Raw genomic sequence first — 17,658 nt, 5'->3', positions numbered from 1 at the left:
ACACGATGAGCTTAAGCATGAGCAACTGGGTAAGGAATCAGTCCTCTATGGCTCACCTTGAAATTCTCAAGGAAGCCCCCACTGCCATTCTCTATCTTGTCATCCTCTCCTATGGGTAATCCCATCATACTGCGGCTGCGAAGCTGCAGCTCCTCAAAAAGGCTCTCCAGGAGGGCACTCCGGGTTCTTTCCTGCATCAACATTGGGAATGAAAACACAGCTATCATTGGGAGTGGAGAGACTTTTTTCCCTCGTTTTTGCAATGTCTCACATTCTCCTTAAACCCAAACTTTTAAACGCTTTCTAAAGCAAGTCATAAAGGACATCAGTACTTTTTTTACAGGTGATGCAACGGAGGCATGTTTTTTCTAGATCAGTCAAGCAGCAGAGTCTGGAACAGGATTTTGGTGCCTTGAACCAAAATCCAGTTGTATCTGCACGCATCCTGTAGCACAATACTGAGTTTCAGGTAATACAGAATTTCCTCCAGCAAAATGTACGCATCACATTCCCATTCTTATTTGACCATTAGATCTTTACCTTAGAATGTACCTGTTCATATTCTATCATGCCTGCTGTGAAACACAAAGGAAGCATCACATAGCTGAGCATAAGTACATTTACTCTTCCTGTTTTAAGCAACACAAAATTAGAAGAAAGTAAATAATTGTACTTTTTCTTAATCTGGCAGTAATACAGTTTTATAATTTTAAAGGGAAGCAACCAGGTAATAGACTCACCTCTAATTTAGCAAATTTCTCAGCTCGATAGCAGCTGTACTCAGCATTGATGAGCTTGACCAGGAGGAATTCGCGGAACTCTGCGCTCTACAAGACAAAATGAAGACTAGACTGGAGATGAAAACAGTAATAAAAATATCCCATGAGAAAAGCTCTACCTTACTACTCTTTAGACCTCCGAAGTCCTCTAGCTGGACTGGCAGTACTGACCCAGAACACAGGGCTGTGTATCGCATCCCTACCATCTAACACTGGAACAGAGAAACGAACCTTTCTAAATATGGCTGGGTTTGGCAGAGGGGGTCCAAAGAAGGGGACATCGTCTCGAGCTGTGACTGAAACCTGGAACAATACAAGGAGAAAAACGTAAGTATCATAACTTCAAACTGCTAAGGTATGTCTGATCCCACCTGAATCATCTACATAGCCAAAAGAGATCTAACATGCTGTCCTGTGCACCCATCTATTTCTGCACTCCATGAATGGATGTGCTGATGTATCCCGCAGAAATTCAGTAAGCTAGATGCTCACACAGTAAAAGCAACAAAAAACAGTTGAACCAATTGCTTTTTAAAAAAATATTTTTCATAAATACTTTTAATAATAACCAGAGTGTTTAGAACAACAAAAAAATATATAAAATTAAGGTACTTCCATTCAGCCTGCAAGCTTTACCTCCACTAGAAGAATTTTTGTCAACATGGTTGTACTGACCTATTTTTTTTGACAGACTCCTCAGTGGAAATGCACTGCACGCTGAAGGGGCTAGCTCAGTGACACCACCTCTCTAAGTCACATGTGGTTCACATACAAAAGCACTTTCCCAGTAAGAGATATGGAAATGCATGCTTTTTTTAAAAAATAACAACAAACAAACAACAAAACATGCTCCTACCTGATATACCAATACCAGAAAAAGAAACTGTAATGCAGTTCAATTTTTACATACTGTCACTTGGCTCTTCACAGCACTTACCTGTAATTACATGCAGCTGTCTTACCAGATACATACAGCATTTAAGAATATTTCACAGTTGGCTTTTTTTTGTCACGTTTGAGATGGAAAAATACCATTACTTGCCATTTCATACAACAGGGAACAATGTCATAATAACAGCAACTGCCTCAAAATAACACTCCAGTGTAAATGTCACAGAGGCAATGCCAGGCACAAGCTTAACAAGAGGAGGGAGAAGGGCCCTGAGCTTAAATCAGGTTTCTCACCTTGCAGGCCAGCCTCCCTAATTACAAGGCCTCCCTCTCCCTCCTAATAGACATCTACCAGTTAAAATCCTGCTTTGCATTTTTAATTTTGTGATTGCAAAAATTAGTTTGAAGAAATAAATTCCATTAATATTCCGAATTAACCACTAGGCACTAAAGCTGAAGCAAATGGAACAACAGATGGAAAAAAGTCTTCCCAAACTGCAGTCTCTGATGTACTCGAGTGCTTCAAGGCAGAATGAGTTAAAACCCCCTTGCAAAAGCCTTTGCAGAAAACTCTGTGTGGGCTCTAGGGTCCTGACCAGGACTACTTTTTCATGAAAAGACACAAGCAGCCCTATTACACAGACACAAAGAGTGGCAGTGCAGACAGGCAAAGATGAAAACAATAGCAGGAAGAGACAAGACGAATGGCGAGCTTCCCCAGCTCTTCCTCTTGCCATCCAGTGAATTCCTGCACCCTACAGAGCCGACGGTGAGAGAAGAAATGGGGCCCCGCGCCCCTGATCAGCATGAGGCCATCGTGTCCCTCCAGAGCTGGCTGCCCACAGTGTCGGGAGCCATGTAGGGTGGCTGTCCTGCTCCAGCACCCTCCTTCGTGGCAGAGGAGATGGGGATCCTCTCCAAATTTTTATATTCGTGGTGTTCTTGTAGACCTCCAAGGCATAAGGGCTCATCATCACCAAATCAGCATTGCTACGTAATGTGAGACACAGCACTTTGATCAAAATGTTGCTACAATGGAAAATCCACCACAGAATGCAAGCTTCTATGTATTTTCTGCTCTCTCAGAGTGACTAAGTTGAACATAAAGTTATATAGACACCCATACAGAGGTGTGTGACAGGGAAAAAGCCATGTCCAAGGGCTGCAGATAGTGAATTCATGTCCTAGCAGGGCTTCTTTCAGCTGGAGGGCCCTGACAGGTAGCACTTCCCTGACAGGTGGGCATCAGTTTGGTGACCCCTAAAAGCAGATGTACCTCCTATGGATTCCACAGGTGAGACCAAGCAGCTGTATCTGCCCTGCAGGCTCCGGCCATACGCGCTCTCTCATCACAGCGCGGTGTGGCACAAGCCACGTGGACGTGGATGCGTTTTACCGACTTGTATAATGCAAGCAAGACATCCCCCACAATGGGGTCAATTGTGCCTCATGCTCTTTGATGTAAACAAAATTTTTCTGAATTCTGAACTCATCCTGCTTCAATTCCCAAGTGTCAAGCTTCAGGAATGCATGAGCTGCTTCGAACAACATGCAACTGCATTCTACTTTCATGCGTAGATACTCAACAGGTCAGATGGCAGCTGGCCGAACCGCACCTCTCCCGGAGGCACAAGAACAGGTTTCCACCTGGAGGATCAGCAATGGCAAGTCAGTACAGAGGAACACACTGACTCCGTTTACCTTGTAGAGGGTGTTCCCAGTGGTGCCGTGGGTGAGCTGAACTACCACATAAGCATGGAGGAAGTTAGAAGCAATCATATCAGGGACAAAAGTCGTGCTTTCATCCTGGAAGATGATGGCTACAATGTCATTCCCAATGTGACGCTTTCGCTGAAGCTGGAGAGGAGAAAATAAAGGCAGGTGAAAAAAAGCAGAAAAAGATACAATGGGCCTCAAATGTAAGGGAGGAAAATAAGCTGACCTTGTAGAGGAACAAGGCTGAATTGGCAGAGCTGTTAGTGTACAGATAAGTGGCCAAATTTGGCCGTGAAACCGCAAGCACGTGAACAGCTCGTAAGGAGCAACTGCTTTGCTACATGTAGACATATTCCCAGGTGCTTTGCTGCACGTAGGCACATTCCAAGGCAGAATTTGGGTAGATAAGTGATTGTATATAATCAGCACTTATGCACGCAATAAACGATCTCACTTCTTCACTGGCTTGGGGTCCGTGTCTTAATATGCCACACAAACACCAGCTGCCTAGCATCCCCAACCCCTCTGCTCAACCAAACCCCTCGTCTCTATTTTTACCATTACTCCAGCCATAATTCCCCACATTACACAGTTTGGCATTCCCCCCTCCTCGCTGTCCCTCAGCAAACACCCCTCATCTCTTAGCCAGGCTGTCACATGCCTCAGTTCTCCTTCCAGTACCTGCTGGGAGTCTCCTTCCGTGAAGGGCAGCTTTGTAGACACATGGAACATGATTTCCTTGCCCCGGAAATTTGTATAGACGGACTCAGTGCCCGTCTGACCTCTGGTGACATCCAAGCCTCCCCGGAACCTGAGAAAGTCCATGGGTCAGGCAGGACAAAGGGGAGAGAGTGGAGAGAAGAAAGACAGTATCAGTAACAGTAGCATGGTACATCGATGTTATCAAAGGTAATTTTTAAGAAATCAGTGATAGTGAGGCACCACATCTTCCCAAAACAAATGCACTGACTGAAGCTGCACAACGTTTCTGCCAAGGAGCATCCTTGCTTGCTAAAATCTATGAAGCTAAACCAGGGATCCTCAAAGGAGGTACTTTCTTTGGCACTCTTCTGAGCAACAAAAACCATCTTTTACAACTACAGAAAGGATGGGCTACCCCACAGAAGGAGACTAAAACAACACCCACCCTGACCATCACAAAACAAACATGCATTCACACAGTCAAATAACATTATTCTTTACTGGTACCATGGGTCAGATTGAGAGACCAGGAGACCTTTAAATGAAAATACCAGCAGAGACCAAAGCTCCAACTTGTTCCCAGATATGGTGGCTGACAAGAGCATCCTGGGCTTTTCCACCTGCACTGGATTCAGAGGACACAGGACTTCCCAGGAAGCAGGGCTCTAACAGGGTCATAGTCACAGCCCTGAGCACCCGCATCCCCTGGCCCAGCCTGGCTCTCCAGCTGTGCTGGGTACGCACCCACGGAAATCCTGCAGTTGAATCCTGTCACCAAGGAAATCCAGGAACTCCAGGAAGCCCAGGCTCTCTTCTGTGTTACTGAAGACTTCTTCTTCGGTCGTCTTCAAAAGGAAAGGAGGAGTCAGAAGGAGCACAGTAGTACAAACAGCAGGTGGGAACTTCTACGCGGGGTTCAACCAGTTTTGAGGACTGGTGCAAACACACCGACCGACATGGGGAACGCTTCCCTCCCTTCTCTTTACGGCATCTGCATTTGCCATGGGGTAGAGTAGACCATGTTATGACATTTAAGCTAAGGGAACGGACTCTGTGTTTTGTCTCAAGTGTCACGGGATCTGAGGGAGCTTACCTGCCCAGGCTTCTGGTAGATGACCCCGAATTTGAAGTTATTGCTTATTACATGTTCATCAAACGCAACAATAAGCTGTGAAGCCTAAGGTAATGAAAATACAAATTATCAGCTGGACACCATTAGCCAGACGTTGATGGAAAAGGGATAGAGAGATACATCAGAAGATGATACCTTGGGGTAGAGGACAGGGAAGAAGCGTTCAACGTTCACATCCTCACAGAGCAGCTGTGGAGTGAGAGAGGGAGGGAAGCAGAAGGGTGATTACCGTGTGCCCGAGCTCACTGCGGGCACAAGGGCATAGGCACCGCTTATCATTACCTGGCACGAGTCCTTTTAGGCAAAAATTATGAGGTAAAGTCAGAAGAGAGAGAAGTTAATGAAGGTATAAAAGGGAAGTAGATGACAGTACTGTTGGGGAATGGCAGAAGAGAAGGAAATGGGAGGACAGAGGGGAAAAGGACTTGAAGAACAAGGCGTCAGGAGTGAACAGCGAAGCATGGATCTCACCTTGGCCATCTGGACAGCATTGGGGAACTCATTCAGGCAGGAAATTGGGATCAGATCATGTTTGGTGCCAGTCCGAGTCCTGACACAAAACAAAACATGCCTTAGGACAAAGGCTGAGGGGATGCACAAGCAACAGCAGCTCTTTAACGGTCTCCTTTCTTCCAGATTATCCTTAATGCAGTTAATTCTAGAGGACTCATTTTAAGCCTGGTGCATAAAATCACTCAAAGAGGGAGGCAAGCACACTTCCTTTTTGAGGGAAGAACATGTTTTTCTCTCATGAACTCTAAAGATGTGCCTGCAAATGCCATTTCGGCTTCCCAAAGAAAACTGCTGAGAGGAGAAGGCAAGAAAGGAAAGCTCACAGGTTTCTTTGCAGTCCTCCCCAGGAGAAAGACACGAGGTTCACACCCGTATCCCTGCAGGGGAAGCTCAGGGCAAGACGAGAGGCACAGCACAGTGACATATGCTTCAGCAGGCATCGTTACCTCAGCAGCAGGCGCAGGTTTTCCTGTTTCTCAATCTGTTCGTACTTCACAGAAAGTACCAGGTAGCCCAAGGACACGTCACTGGAGTAAAAGTTCTGGTGCTCCTGAAAACAGGAAGCCAAAATACATTACTCCCAACACAACCCTACCACGAGTTTACCAGATTTTTTGCATACAACCTGTCACTCAAGACAAGCTAACTTTCCACAACCTAGCAATGGCATGCTTGAAGACACGTGTATGCTGTCTCCCAGCCCCCTGGACAATCAATGCACGAGCATATCAGAGTTCATCCACTGTCAGTTTAGCTCCTCCCCAGCTGCGCATCATCTGAAGGGCTCCCAAGAAGGAACAGGATGAGAACATTCAGCAACATATTTTTAAGAAATCAGGTTTCTTGTAAATAAATTCATATCTTTCATGGATTTTCCTGTATCCATTTGGACTTTGTGTGACTAAGTAGTGGTCTCCAGCACACTCAGCTGGATGTGGTCTTGGGAATTCATTTATACAAACAGTAACGGCAGGATCGTTAGACCAAACGGTTGATCTCTAAGAGCACTCGCATCTCAGGAGGATGCAGTCAGAGCTGCAGGTAACTGCCTTGCAGATGAACACTGCTCTCAGCAGTGCCACTGCCACCGCCCGAGCTTTGTGGAGTGAGCCTCCAACAGAGGGAGTCACTCGGTCAAACAGGGAACCGTAACGCAAACGTTTTCACGGGCTCTGTACAGAAGTGGCTGTGGCCATACGTTTCTTCTGGCTATACAGTCATGTTCCAATGGTCTGGGTATAGCAATATATATTTTATATATTTTTAACATATATATATGTATATAAAACATACATATTGCTTACATATTGCTTTGTATAGCCTCTAACCTCAAAAGATTATGAAGCCTTTTGACAAGGGATGTGAATGGAAACCTTTAGCACAACGAGAATACTATATAGGTGGAATCACCCAGAAATGCTTAGATCACTCCCATCCTCCTAGTGGAACACCACTTTATGGCCAAGTTTTGGAACTGTCTGCTACATTAACTCAGACCAAACAAAGAGCTGAGATTGAGCTCATGCTTTCAGCAAACAGTGCAAAATTATTTGGTTTGAGGTATAGCAGGACAGAGAGATCAATGAGAATGTCATGCAGGGGATCCAATTCCCTTTAGATTAGATTTTCTTAGATTAATATCATAATCTCTTGCTGCTAATGAGAACTTCTGTTGAAATGGGCAGAAGTACATTCTAGTATTTAGCCTCCAACCCAGGGGTATGGTACTTCTGAGCTAGCCATGATGGAAGCTGGAGTAAAACTCCTTCTCAGCAAAGCAAAATCATAATGAATACAACAAAATAAAACAAAATAAAGAATACCAAAATGAAAATAATCTCAGCTACCCTATCACAGGCAGAATTATCAGTGCCTCCTTATGCCTTGGGAACATGAAAATCAGAAGAAAGTTATATAGCAGTCTTACTGACAGCTGAATCGGGCATGTGCCCACAGAGATCTTCAGTGCATAACAGTTCAGGCAATGAAGACAAAAAAATTAAACCAAGGCTTTCTTTTGGTATCTTTTGTAGACAAAGCTTGGGATTTTCCAAATCCCAGATGACGTACTTCAAGATATCAGCTGGATCTCCCACTTGTGGTTCTGTAGGAAAAAGCAGCTCTGTCCATGCATTGAGAAGTCAGATGCTCCCAGGAGATAACATACACACACTTTAATGGGGAGTCTGATTCCCAAATTCCACTTATCAACTGTTTCACAGAGAAGAGGTACCCACTCACAGAGAAGAGGTATCTTGTTTGTTGATACATTTTCTAATGATAGTGTTGCTCACCACCAACTTGAAAGATATAATCAAAGTACTCTGCATACATTTCAGCGTGTACAGATTCTGTTCTGATGTACACCAGTGGGTTTATGCTGTTTGGTCATACAAGTGATGTCCCCAGCCTAAATGCCAAGTGTTTGCCGGTCAAATTCAATGGAGGAGAGATATAAAACACCATTCCCATGCAAATAATAAACAGGCTGTTCTACCGCCAGAGCAGCAGTCATGTCAAATCAAGGACAGTCACTTGCAACCCAAGAAGACGGCCAAGGAGCATGAAGCCAGTAATCAGGACTGCAAGACTCAGAGGGAGCATCACAGGAGGCACCATATTAGTGCATCCTAACACAAAAGTGTTATGCACTGGGACAGCAAGTTAGGTGCCTAGTTGTTTGGTCAGCACTTGCATGACTTGGAATGTGCTCTGTGAAAGGAATACTCCAGAGACAATAAATTAGTAATAAGGACTGACTCAGCAAAGTGTATAATTTGATCAGAAAGAGCTGCTAGTCTGACAGTTCCTTCCTCAGCCTTTTGCCTAGAAAATACAGAAGGTCTGCTCTGTCTCTGGTGGATTGCAACCCCTCTCAAGATGCTGATGAGATTGCCTTTTGCTGTGGAAAAAAATCTAAAATATTTTTTGTATTAGTCATACTCCTGGCTCACTGTGAAATAAAAGATACACCTAGTGAAATACTGATACCTATGTGGACATAGGCATCTTGAAGTCAATAGACATAAATCAATCCCCACTTTGGAAAAAAAAAAGGGGGGGAATAACTAAAACTACAGTCACTATCCTGAACCTGGACATGGAGATGAAGCTATTGAACTTCTTCAATTATTAGAGATATCGTCATCCTCACTTCCTCTTTGAGATGAAAATAAATAAATCAATCAATCAATCAACAGCCAGGACTGCCCTGCTACTGACTTGCATGGAAAACACTTCATGGCTTTTGGTGCTAGCAGCATAGTCTACCTTCTGCTGAAACAGGCCAAACAAGCGGGTCCTATAAAAGATAAGGTAAGTAAAGAGCGGCAAACAGAATAACATGGCCTCCAGCTGTAGCACTCAGATCACAAAGTCCAGTGTGATGCATCACATCACACAAGTCAAGGACAGCAACTGAACTTCCCTGCACGTGGGAAGAAAAGCTGAAATCAAAGGAAGCCACAAAGGCTGAGCAGGCAGTTTATTTATTCTGACCATGGCTTTCAGGATACTAACAGATCTTTGGGATGCAAACAAGAATCAGGTGCAGCAGTCATTGTGAGCAAGGGCAGAAAGACAGCAGCTGAGGAACAGACCAACTCAAGGAACAAAACAAGAGCATGCTCAATGGTCAGCTGAAGTCTGGAATCAAAGAAGTCCATAAACCAAAGAAGGCATACACTAGGGCAGATGCCCAAGACAGGCTGTTAAGGAAAAAAGATGTCACAATGCCAACAAAAGTCAGGGCCAGAAGTCAGAACAAAGGAATAGGAGCCAAAGCCTAAGGTCAGCTGCAGCCAAAAGTAACACTGAGCTGCGGAGACCAGGAAAGAGGATGCGCCTTCCTAGGCCAGACCCCGGCAGGTCTGACACATGGGGGTCTCTGCTGCTTTGGAGACTGGGCTCTCAGCTCCGCAGCCAGCATAGCCAGGCAGAGCAGCCCAAAGGGATGCAGTCTGCACAGGGGAACGGGCACCAGAATTAGTGGGCATCTTACACAATGGAGTCTTTGCCAAAGCTGCTCTGGCTGCCCAGCTTGATCCTGAACGTGACCCTGGGTTTTAAACTGAGATCTGAGTAATTGCGTAATTGAGTAATTATGAACAAAACTATAATTTCCTCGTTACTTTTTCTTTCTTCTGTGATTTTCTTTCTTTGTAAAAGCACATAGGCAACAGAGGCAGACTCAAGAGTCCTTCAGCATACAAAAGCATTTATTGTTAGCTGTCCCGAAGTTAGAGATGAACCGTCAAAAGGCTTTACAGTCAATACTGAAGACCAATAAACTTATGGTACTGAAGTACATAAGTTACTGGTACAGCATCATTATTGCAGCAAGCCTTCTGGTTGGAAAAGTGTAAGGTGTTGCCTGCCAGTTGGATGACAACGAGGACCTGGAAGCTGCTGCCATTGCTGGTAACTACAGAACACAGACCCACTGAGGGTGGGCTGGTATTGAAATAATACCTGATAAGGCTGTTTCCTTGCAGGCCCCCCCTGCACCTCTGCTTAGACAAAACTTAAAAAGAAAAAAATATTATCTTGGGCTGATGTTAGCATGCCATGGCAGGAAAATAGCGGCAAGCTCCAAAAGACATGTATTTGCATACCAGAGGAAAATGATCCTAAATATGAAAGACTTGCAGTCTCAGCAAGTTCACTAAAGCACACACTCAGACAGCACGTTCACTAAAAGCATAGACTTGTAGTAATGAAACAAAATTAGAGAGACTTTAAAACAGCAGAAGAGATCATTACAATTATACCTAATAACAAAAATGTCCTTTGACTGCTTCAGATGGTTTCTGCCTCTTTGTCCTAGGTTAAGCTAGAATTTCACACTAATAACTTAAAGCATAGTTCTTTCCACGGAGAGGACTCCAGGGAGTCAGCTCCCCAGCAGCCCACAGGACTACAGCAGCAGCACTTTAACCAGCACAAAGAAAGAACAGCCTGATGGAGAAATACATGACCACGCACCAATGCATGGCAAGAAAGCTCCTCTAACCAGCACTGCCAGCTCCGCGTGCTTGTGAAACGGCACCCCAGGGTTCTTCTGCCTGGCACGTCCAGTGCATACCTCTATTAAATCCTTCCTGGCCTCAGGCTATTTCTCTTTATCATAGTCCCACAGCACAAGACAGAAGGTTTTACAGCCGTCTTCCTACAGGCAAAATGAATCTTACCGTATAATCGTCATACAAAATACAGACCATGAAACAAAAGGAACTGGGCTATGGCTTGTATGTCCTAGCATTAATTTTTTGTTTGTTTGTTTTATAGGCTCTGCTGTAAGGTGCAAAAAGTGTCAAAAGAATTGTCCGAGTTTGAGTGACTTCGTATATGCACACCCGCAACAAGGACACACACATTGAGTTTGTAATACCACACATGCTCTGATCTCCTGTCTTGCTTAAAGGATATTCCCTAAACCACCGGCTATGCCTCTCCCATCGCGTGATGCTCATGGACTCTTCTTCAGCTAAGAACCATCTGCAGTTACTCCAAGCATGCAGGACACCTTTCCTTACCTTTCAAAATAACCTTCCCGTGTTATCAGCAAGAAAGGATCCAATCCACACAGCATCAAAATCACTGGTCTCTCTGATTTTGCACTGATGAAACACCCTCCTTGTGGAAAAGCTCTGAGCTCTCTCCTGACCTAAGCTTTTGAGCCACGAGTAAAGACACAGGAACAGCCTTCTACCTCTGGGTAGAGGTTTCTGTGACAAGAGTCCTGCTCACCTTGTTCTTTTCTGACACTGGCTTGCTCAAAGACTTGCATGTTTAACTGGACACGGACATACTTTCAATCAGTTAAGACAAAGAATAAAGCACTGAACACTGTAGAAAAGGAAGAGTATAGGAGTGAGGAGTTTTTCTGTAGCAACGATAGCTAGACACCTTTGCAAATGCAGGGAGTCTGGTGACAGGGGTATTCCTGAATCTCACTTGGAAGCACACCGACAATACGGCCCTGCGGAGCAGGAGTGTGGACAAGATGAGCTCTAGAGGTACTTCCAACCTCAACTGTTCTGTGATTCTGGAATACCAGGTCAGCAGTAAATCCTACAATCAGACTAAAAAAATCATATCCCAGTTTGCCTCTCATCCTAGCTGGCTCTGGAAACCTTCAAGCACAATCCTAAATTTACCACGACAGAAAAATAGTTACAGTTTGCATACTGAAAGCTTCCAGAATGTCAAAGGATGAGTGTCGATGTACACCAGATCTGTCAGTAGGGAGGAGGCTCCAGGAGCGGTGCTCCACATGTCAGGGGTACCCACATCAGCTTCTAGTGGTGCATGCTAGTGGCTGTGGTATGCAACACAAGATCATCCAGACAAGCCCAGCTACTGCAGAACAGGTCCTCAGCACTGCTCAAAGTGCCACCTCCTCCTGCTTTTCAACTTACTAAGCAGCCCCAGAGGGAAACCGCTGGATAAGATGCAGCGTGAGTATACCTTATCAGGCTCTCTTATCTCGTTATGCCACGAACTGAAACTCAGGAAAGATCATAAGTTTGTTCACGCTTGTTCTTGATGGTTGACATCATCCTGAGATCCAGTCCAGGAATCAGCCAACTCCCTAAACAGGCCAACCCAGATGGGCCTTCTTAAACAACTATAAAACATGTTGCCCAGTTTCTTCAAACACATTCTGTGGTGACCATACTCGCTACTTATCTACACCAAGGCAAACGGACCATCTGGCTTATGACCGAGGGGCTCGCGCTGCCAGCGCCAAAGCCCCCTCTACAAATAATACCGTCTCCGTTTCCAGTATCATGACACTTCCTTCCTCTTGTCACCCCAAGGTTGGTATCTGTCCAGGAGCCTCAAAAGAGCTTCTTGGCCAAACATAAGCACTCCCTGTGCAAGTCCTTCTCACCTGTCAGCGCGCAGGGTGATGCACAATCACAGGGGGATGGGACGGAACCGACATGCCACAGGCCACACAGGGGCACGTACCCTATTGGCATTAGTTCGAGGCATCATGAGGGGTTCAAACAGAGCGGCGGCACAGTTACTTCCAAGTCTATCAGAAACAGCCCGCGATGCATGTCAGCCTCGAGGCTGGGTGGGCAGGGAAGGCTCTGAAGGCTCTTACCTTCCCCAGAAAGTGCTTGCGGTACAGCTTGGCCGTAGGGTCGCTTTCCAGTTTCACTTTCCCACTCCATGGAAAGGGCACATCAGGCAGGGCTGGACTCAGTCTGGAGAGGTTGTGGCTGGTCCCTTCAATCCAGTAGCCCCCAAACTGGGGTAAGATAATGAGAGGATACGGCCACCCTTTCTGTAATACCTATTCAGAAGGACAGAGAACATGGAAGCTGACAGGCCAGTAAAGTCCAAGGAAAAGCAGAAATGAGCAGTAGTAACTCACCTCGTGGATGCTGGGGTAAGGAATATACTCCTCTTCTGTCTGAAATCAGAAGAGACCATTAGCAAAAAAGGTTCAGTGTTATCCTCTCACAACAGCGCAAGCTGTGTCCTCAGCCCCTGCTCTGCCCTCATCCACCTTTAGAACTTTACTTTAGGATCAAAGGTTAGGCTCCATTTCCCAGGTCTCAGCATTATCATACAGAACTTTGAGAACAATAAATTTAGGAGTCCGACTTCACCCACCTTCCTCCTTGAAACTACACAGAATACAGGCACGCCAGATGAGGAGGCAGCCATACAGGCACATGGGTGAAGTCAGGAGTGACAGCCGGTCTCCTTTCCTTCCAGTGCCAGCCAGCTGCTGTTCTGCACAGGTGACAGCAGAGATGGTAGAAACTGTACCATCACCTGCAGCGAGACCAAGGCTCTGCCATCTCCACAGCTAGAGCTGTGGCATACAACCGAGGCGTGACTGCAGGGCCAGGGGCAGCGCCACAGCCATGTCACACCAGGTGGGCGCCCCTTCCACCACCAAGAGCCAGGCCAGCTCCACCACAGCCCAGCGGCATCAGTGCTCTATGGGCTGCTCTTAAAGGCCATTAAAGGATTAAATTCAAGGTCATGGCTGACTTCAAGGTTACTGTGGCTGAGCTGAGACTGGAGGAATGGAGAGGAAGAGTTAAGAATTTAAAGATGGGAATCTGTTCTTATCGGCATAATAGTAAGGGAAACAGAGCAGCTTTCTAGTAGCATCCATAGCAGTCCTCAAGCATACTGAAATAAATGCAACATGGTTTCATAATTATTATTATTATTATAGCTCTTAAACTGAATAAAATTAAAGAAAGTACTTAGCCAAAACTAAGTTTTTTAATAATAAACACTTACTGGAACCACTTAAATTTGAAAAAGGGAAGCATTGATTCTATTTCAGCTACATAGTTTCACCCTCTTGTGCAGTGACTTAAAAAAAAGGCAAGCGTATATGTGTCCTTGCACTGTTTGTAGGCTCCATGTTCATTTCAAGATGAAAATACACTGCAAACCAGATCAGTAATTATCTGTCATTCTCAGCAACTTCGGAGGCAACAAGGACTTTGCCTGACCTTGAGAGGAGCTGGAAGGGAACATCTTTGTTCATCCAGACGACTCCCCTGGAAACAAAGTCACAGACAGTGAATCCTATGTTTGAGCAAGTCTGTTTCTGTTACCCTCTGTCCCCTTCTCTGTACCCTCAATATGCATATTTTGCCTCTCTAATTTTCTACTTTATGCAAGTTTGGAGTAAACAGGAGGAGCAAAGCTAGAATTTGGCCAGTCCCCTGGCTTGGCATGTAAACGGAAAAGCTCCCCTGGCCACCTTACATCTCTTAAAAAACAGAAAGCTGGCAGAAATCAAAAGCAATCTCCCAGACTGATGCTCTTACTTAATTCTCTAATCTCTTCTAGCTACTTTAAAACACTTGTTTTGACAATTGGGGCTAGGCGAGAAGACTTTTCTTATTAAGCAGGTTATGTGCCTTGCTCCCATCCACGTAAGAGAACACATCTGTTCTTATGTGCCACAGAGTGCGGCTGCAGAGCTTGGGGGCTGCTTCGCCAGGCAGCCTTGCTGGCAGGTGGCTTGGGATGCAGGGCAGGAGATGACTGGATGCCTGGCTGCTTCCTGAACCAGCAGCCGGCATCCAGACTTGCTTTTCTTTCTTAAGGCTATTCCATCCTCCCTTCTCACTGTGGCAAGAGTAGCTTGTGTGCACCACAGTTCCGCAGCAGAAGCACACAGAACAGCGAAACTGTAGCGAGGACAGTGCCAACATGAACGGAGCAGAGGCAGAATAGGAGGAGCCCCAGAGATACGGGGGGCAGCAGGCTGCACAACATGCTGGCCACTGTCCAAGCCGACATCAGTACACGCAAAAGAGTAAGAGGCAAAACTGGCATCACCAGATAGGAAGCTGCAGACCAGGATTTAAGTTGCAGCTTTCTCTTAGACACAACACCTGAGTATTCAGCTACTGGCACCTAAATCCTGTAACTCATATCAGAACATTTTTATACACCATCAGTGACGCTGCGCAATAGAGTGGCTATCAGGGATTCCAGACAGGAGAAGTAGCTCTCAACTTTGTTCTGAAAATAAGCAGGATCTGATTTATAACAGCTATGTCTATGCAAGTATTCTACAGTGGAACTAGCTTGTAAACTAGTGTCTGGTAGAAATAAGTAACTCTCACTGGAGCCCTGCAGTGGGGATCTGAAGAGGCTCTAGAGCAAACATTTGAGGCCAATGCTCCACCATGCAGGGTGAAAAAACTTCCAGTATAGCAACAACATTAACATCGAGCAATAGCAGCATTACAACATGGATTAATAACGATCCTTGAAGAAGCAACAAAAGAAAGAAAGAAAAATAAAAAAAAGAGAGAGAGAAAAAAAAGACATCCATTACACATATAACTGGGGTCATAAAAAAATGAGAAAGCTTATTAAACGAGCCATAAAAGAGCTAAACCTTCATGAAATTATGAGGAGCCAGACCTTGAGCTTACAACAAATGCATAACACCTTCCAAAAACTCCTAGAAACACCAGAAGTAAGCTATAATGGCCGAACGCCAGGGTAAGGGAGACTAGTAGCAGATGCACGAGGGCATTCCTCATAAGTCTGAAGTTGAGTTCAAGCACAAAAAATAGATACAACAACAAATCTTAGTTGGTTAAATACAGAAACACAGTAAAGCAAGCGAGGAACAATCTGCAGATAACATAGCAACAGAAATAAACAATAATAATAACAAAAATAAAGAATTATTTTCCTTAACTACATTAGGAGAAAGAAGCTTGTCAAAACGTCTACAGGGTGACATAGGACCAAACTACAAAAGCTGAGCTTAGAGAGAATTACTCTCCCCCAAGAAAAGGTATATTTTTAAAACTGTATTTTCAACAGGGAGCCTGAACAAATACCAATTTAGAGCTATTCTTCATAGGGCAACATCAGAAGACCTGTTTCAAATTGCAGTGTCAGTAGACAGCACTGACAAAACGAACATTAGCAGGATGTGGTGGGTTGTGAAATTACGAGGGAACAAAGGCTGGCGAGCGATCTTCACCTTTGCAGAGGCAGTAGTGACCGATTAGCATCTGGGGAGGTCACGAGGCTAAGAAAGGGGCGTGCATGAAATACAAGTGTGAACGGGTATTTTGTTGATGCAGCCTGGAGTTTCCTGGTCAGCCAGGGCTCACAGGGAGTGCTGGGCTCAGGAACAGGTCTCTGGGGCAAGACAGGCCCATGCTCTATCCAAACAGGACTGAGACGGGAGGTACGCATATGCACAAAGCAGCCCCAGCCCCTCCAGGACAAGCCCTGGGAAGGACTGGGACAAGCTTGCTACACTCCAGAGCATTTCTGCACACAGAAACGCAGGCGGGGAAACCGTGGTTTTGCGGGTTCTCTCTCCCCTTCCTTGGCATTTTTGGCAGATCCGGTAAGTGCAGAAAGTTTCCAGTTACAAGGGAGGTCCCTGTAGGAGACCAGTAGTTCAGAGTGGCCTGAAGGAAACCTTCCCTGGCTGCTGTAAAGGGGGTGCTGCCTGCAGTGGAGGCTCTGCAGAGCACGGAGGAATGCGCCGGCACATTCCATGACTCTGCACTGTTAAAGGAGCTCCAGGGAGCAGGAGACGCAGCCCGAACCCAACCAGCTTCCCTCTGGAGTGAAGCCCGAGGTACTGGCACAGCTCTAAGGCAGCCCTGAGCTGTGCAGCCCGAGGCTTTATTCCAGAGGGTGACCAGGGCCTCAGGGAACTGGCACGTACGCTGCTGATGGGTGGCAGCGCAGGCGGAACAACCGGTGGAGATGGCTGTCATTCCCCAAAGGGGGGCACAACCTGTGGCAGCGTCACCCACCTGCTGGGAGCCCATTGGCATTCGGGGCGGCTCAGCTGCTGGCGCTGCCTTTAGGGCAAGGCCCCCCCTGGCCACCCCCAGCCCACCACAGACAGCAGCCTGGGGACCCCACACTGCCAGGGTCCTGCGCCGGGAGTGCCTGGCCTGAGCGGGGACAGAACAGACGGCAGAGGAAAAACTGCCCGGACCCACAGCCGGGTCCACCATGGCCTAACGATAACACCCGCTTTCTGCAGGGAAAGCACTGGTTCAAAGCAGACAGCTTGGATACGAAGGGGAGACAGGAAAGAAAACATGGAGGTGGCTGTGAGAAAATGAGATGGAAGGGTATGCTGGAACCATACGGATGCAGGCTGGAGGTGGTAACATCACACCACAAAAGACAAAAGCAGGTAAGTGAGGAAGGATTGGCTATGCAAGTATGCAAAGACCTACAACATCAGGGTTTATCAGCTGAAATCAGATTTGCTTGCTTTTCAACTGCCCGCACCGCAGAGCGACCAAGGAACATCGTATGGCCCAGCACCCTTAGAGGGTATTTCCTGTGGCATCACCACATCTGCAGCACAGAACAATGTGGCCAGTAGCCCGTTTACTTCAAGTAATGAGTATTAAGATTACAAAGGAAGAAAAA

At 45.9% G+C, this 17,658-nt stretch overlaps 1 protein-coding gene across 10 annotated transcripts in view; it reads right to left on the bottom strand.

Annotated features, from left to right (window-relative positions):
- The window catches only part of LOC119148106 (rap1 GTPase-activating protein 1-like), a 50,281-nt gene that overhangs the window by 19,071 nt on the left and 13,552 nt on the right, over positions 1-17,658 (bottom strand). For 8 of the 10 annotated variants that reach the window (XM_037387774.1, XM_037387773.1, XM_037387778.1 and 5 more), the window contains 13 exons: positions 14,226-14,273; positions 13,121-13,159; positions 12,848-13,039; positions 6,180-6,283; positions 5,692-5,770; positions 5,356-5,409; positions 5,182-5,265; positions 4,833-4,933; positions 4,068-4,197; positions 3,372-3,527; positions 1,011-1,082; positions 741-827; positions 57-191 (listed from right to left, as the gene is read on the bottom strand). In XM_037387774.1, coding sequence (XP_037243671.1) covers positions 57-191; positions 741-827; positions 1,011-1,082; positions 3,372-3,527; positions 4,068-4,197; positions 4,833-4,933; positions 5,182-5,265; positions 5,356-5,409; positions 5,692-5,770; positions 6,180-6,283; positions 12,848-13,039; positions 13,121-13,159; positions 14,226-14,273 — 1,281 coding nt within the window. The remainder of the gene's footprint in view (positions 1-56; positions 192-740; positions 828-1,010; positions 1,083-3,371; positions 3,528-4,067; positions 4,198-4,832; positions 4,934-5,181; positions 5,266-5,355; positions 5,410-5,691; positions 5,771-6,179; positions 6,284-12,847; positions 13,040-13,120; positions 13,160-14,225; positions 14,274-17,658) is intronic. The other 2 variants (XM_037387780.1, XM_037387776.1) reach the window with 2 other exon arrangements.

The sequence above is a fragment of the Falco rusticolus genome, chromosome 5 (assembly GCF_015220075.1).
Source record: "Falco rusticolus isolate bFalRus1 chromosome 5, bFalRus1.pri, whole genome shotgun sequence".
NCBI lineage: Eukaryota > Metazoa > Chordata > Aves > Falconiformes > Falconidae > Falco > Falco rusticolus.
This window is presented reverse-complemented; position numbering and strand designations above follow the sequence as displayed.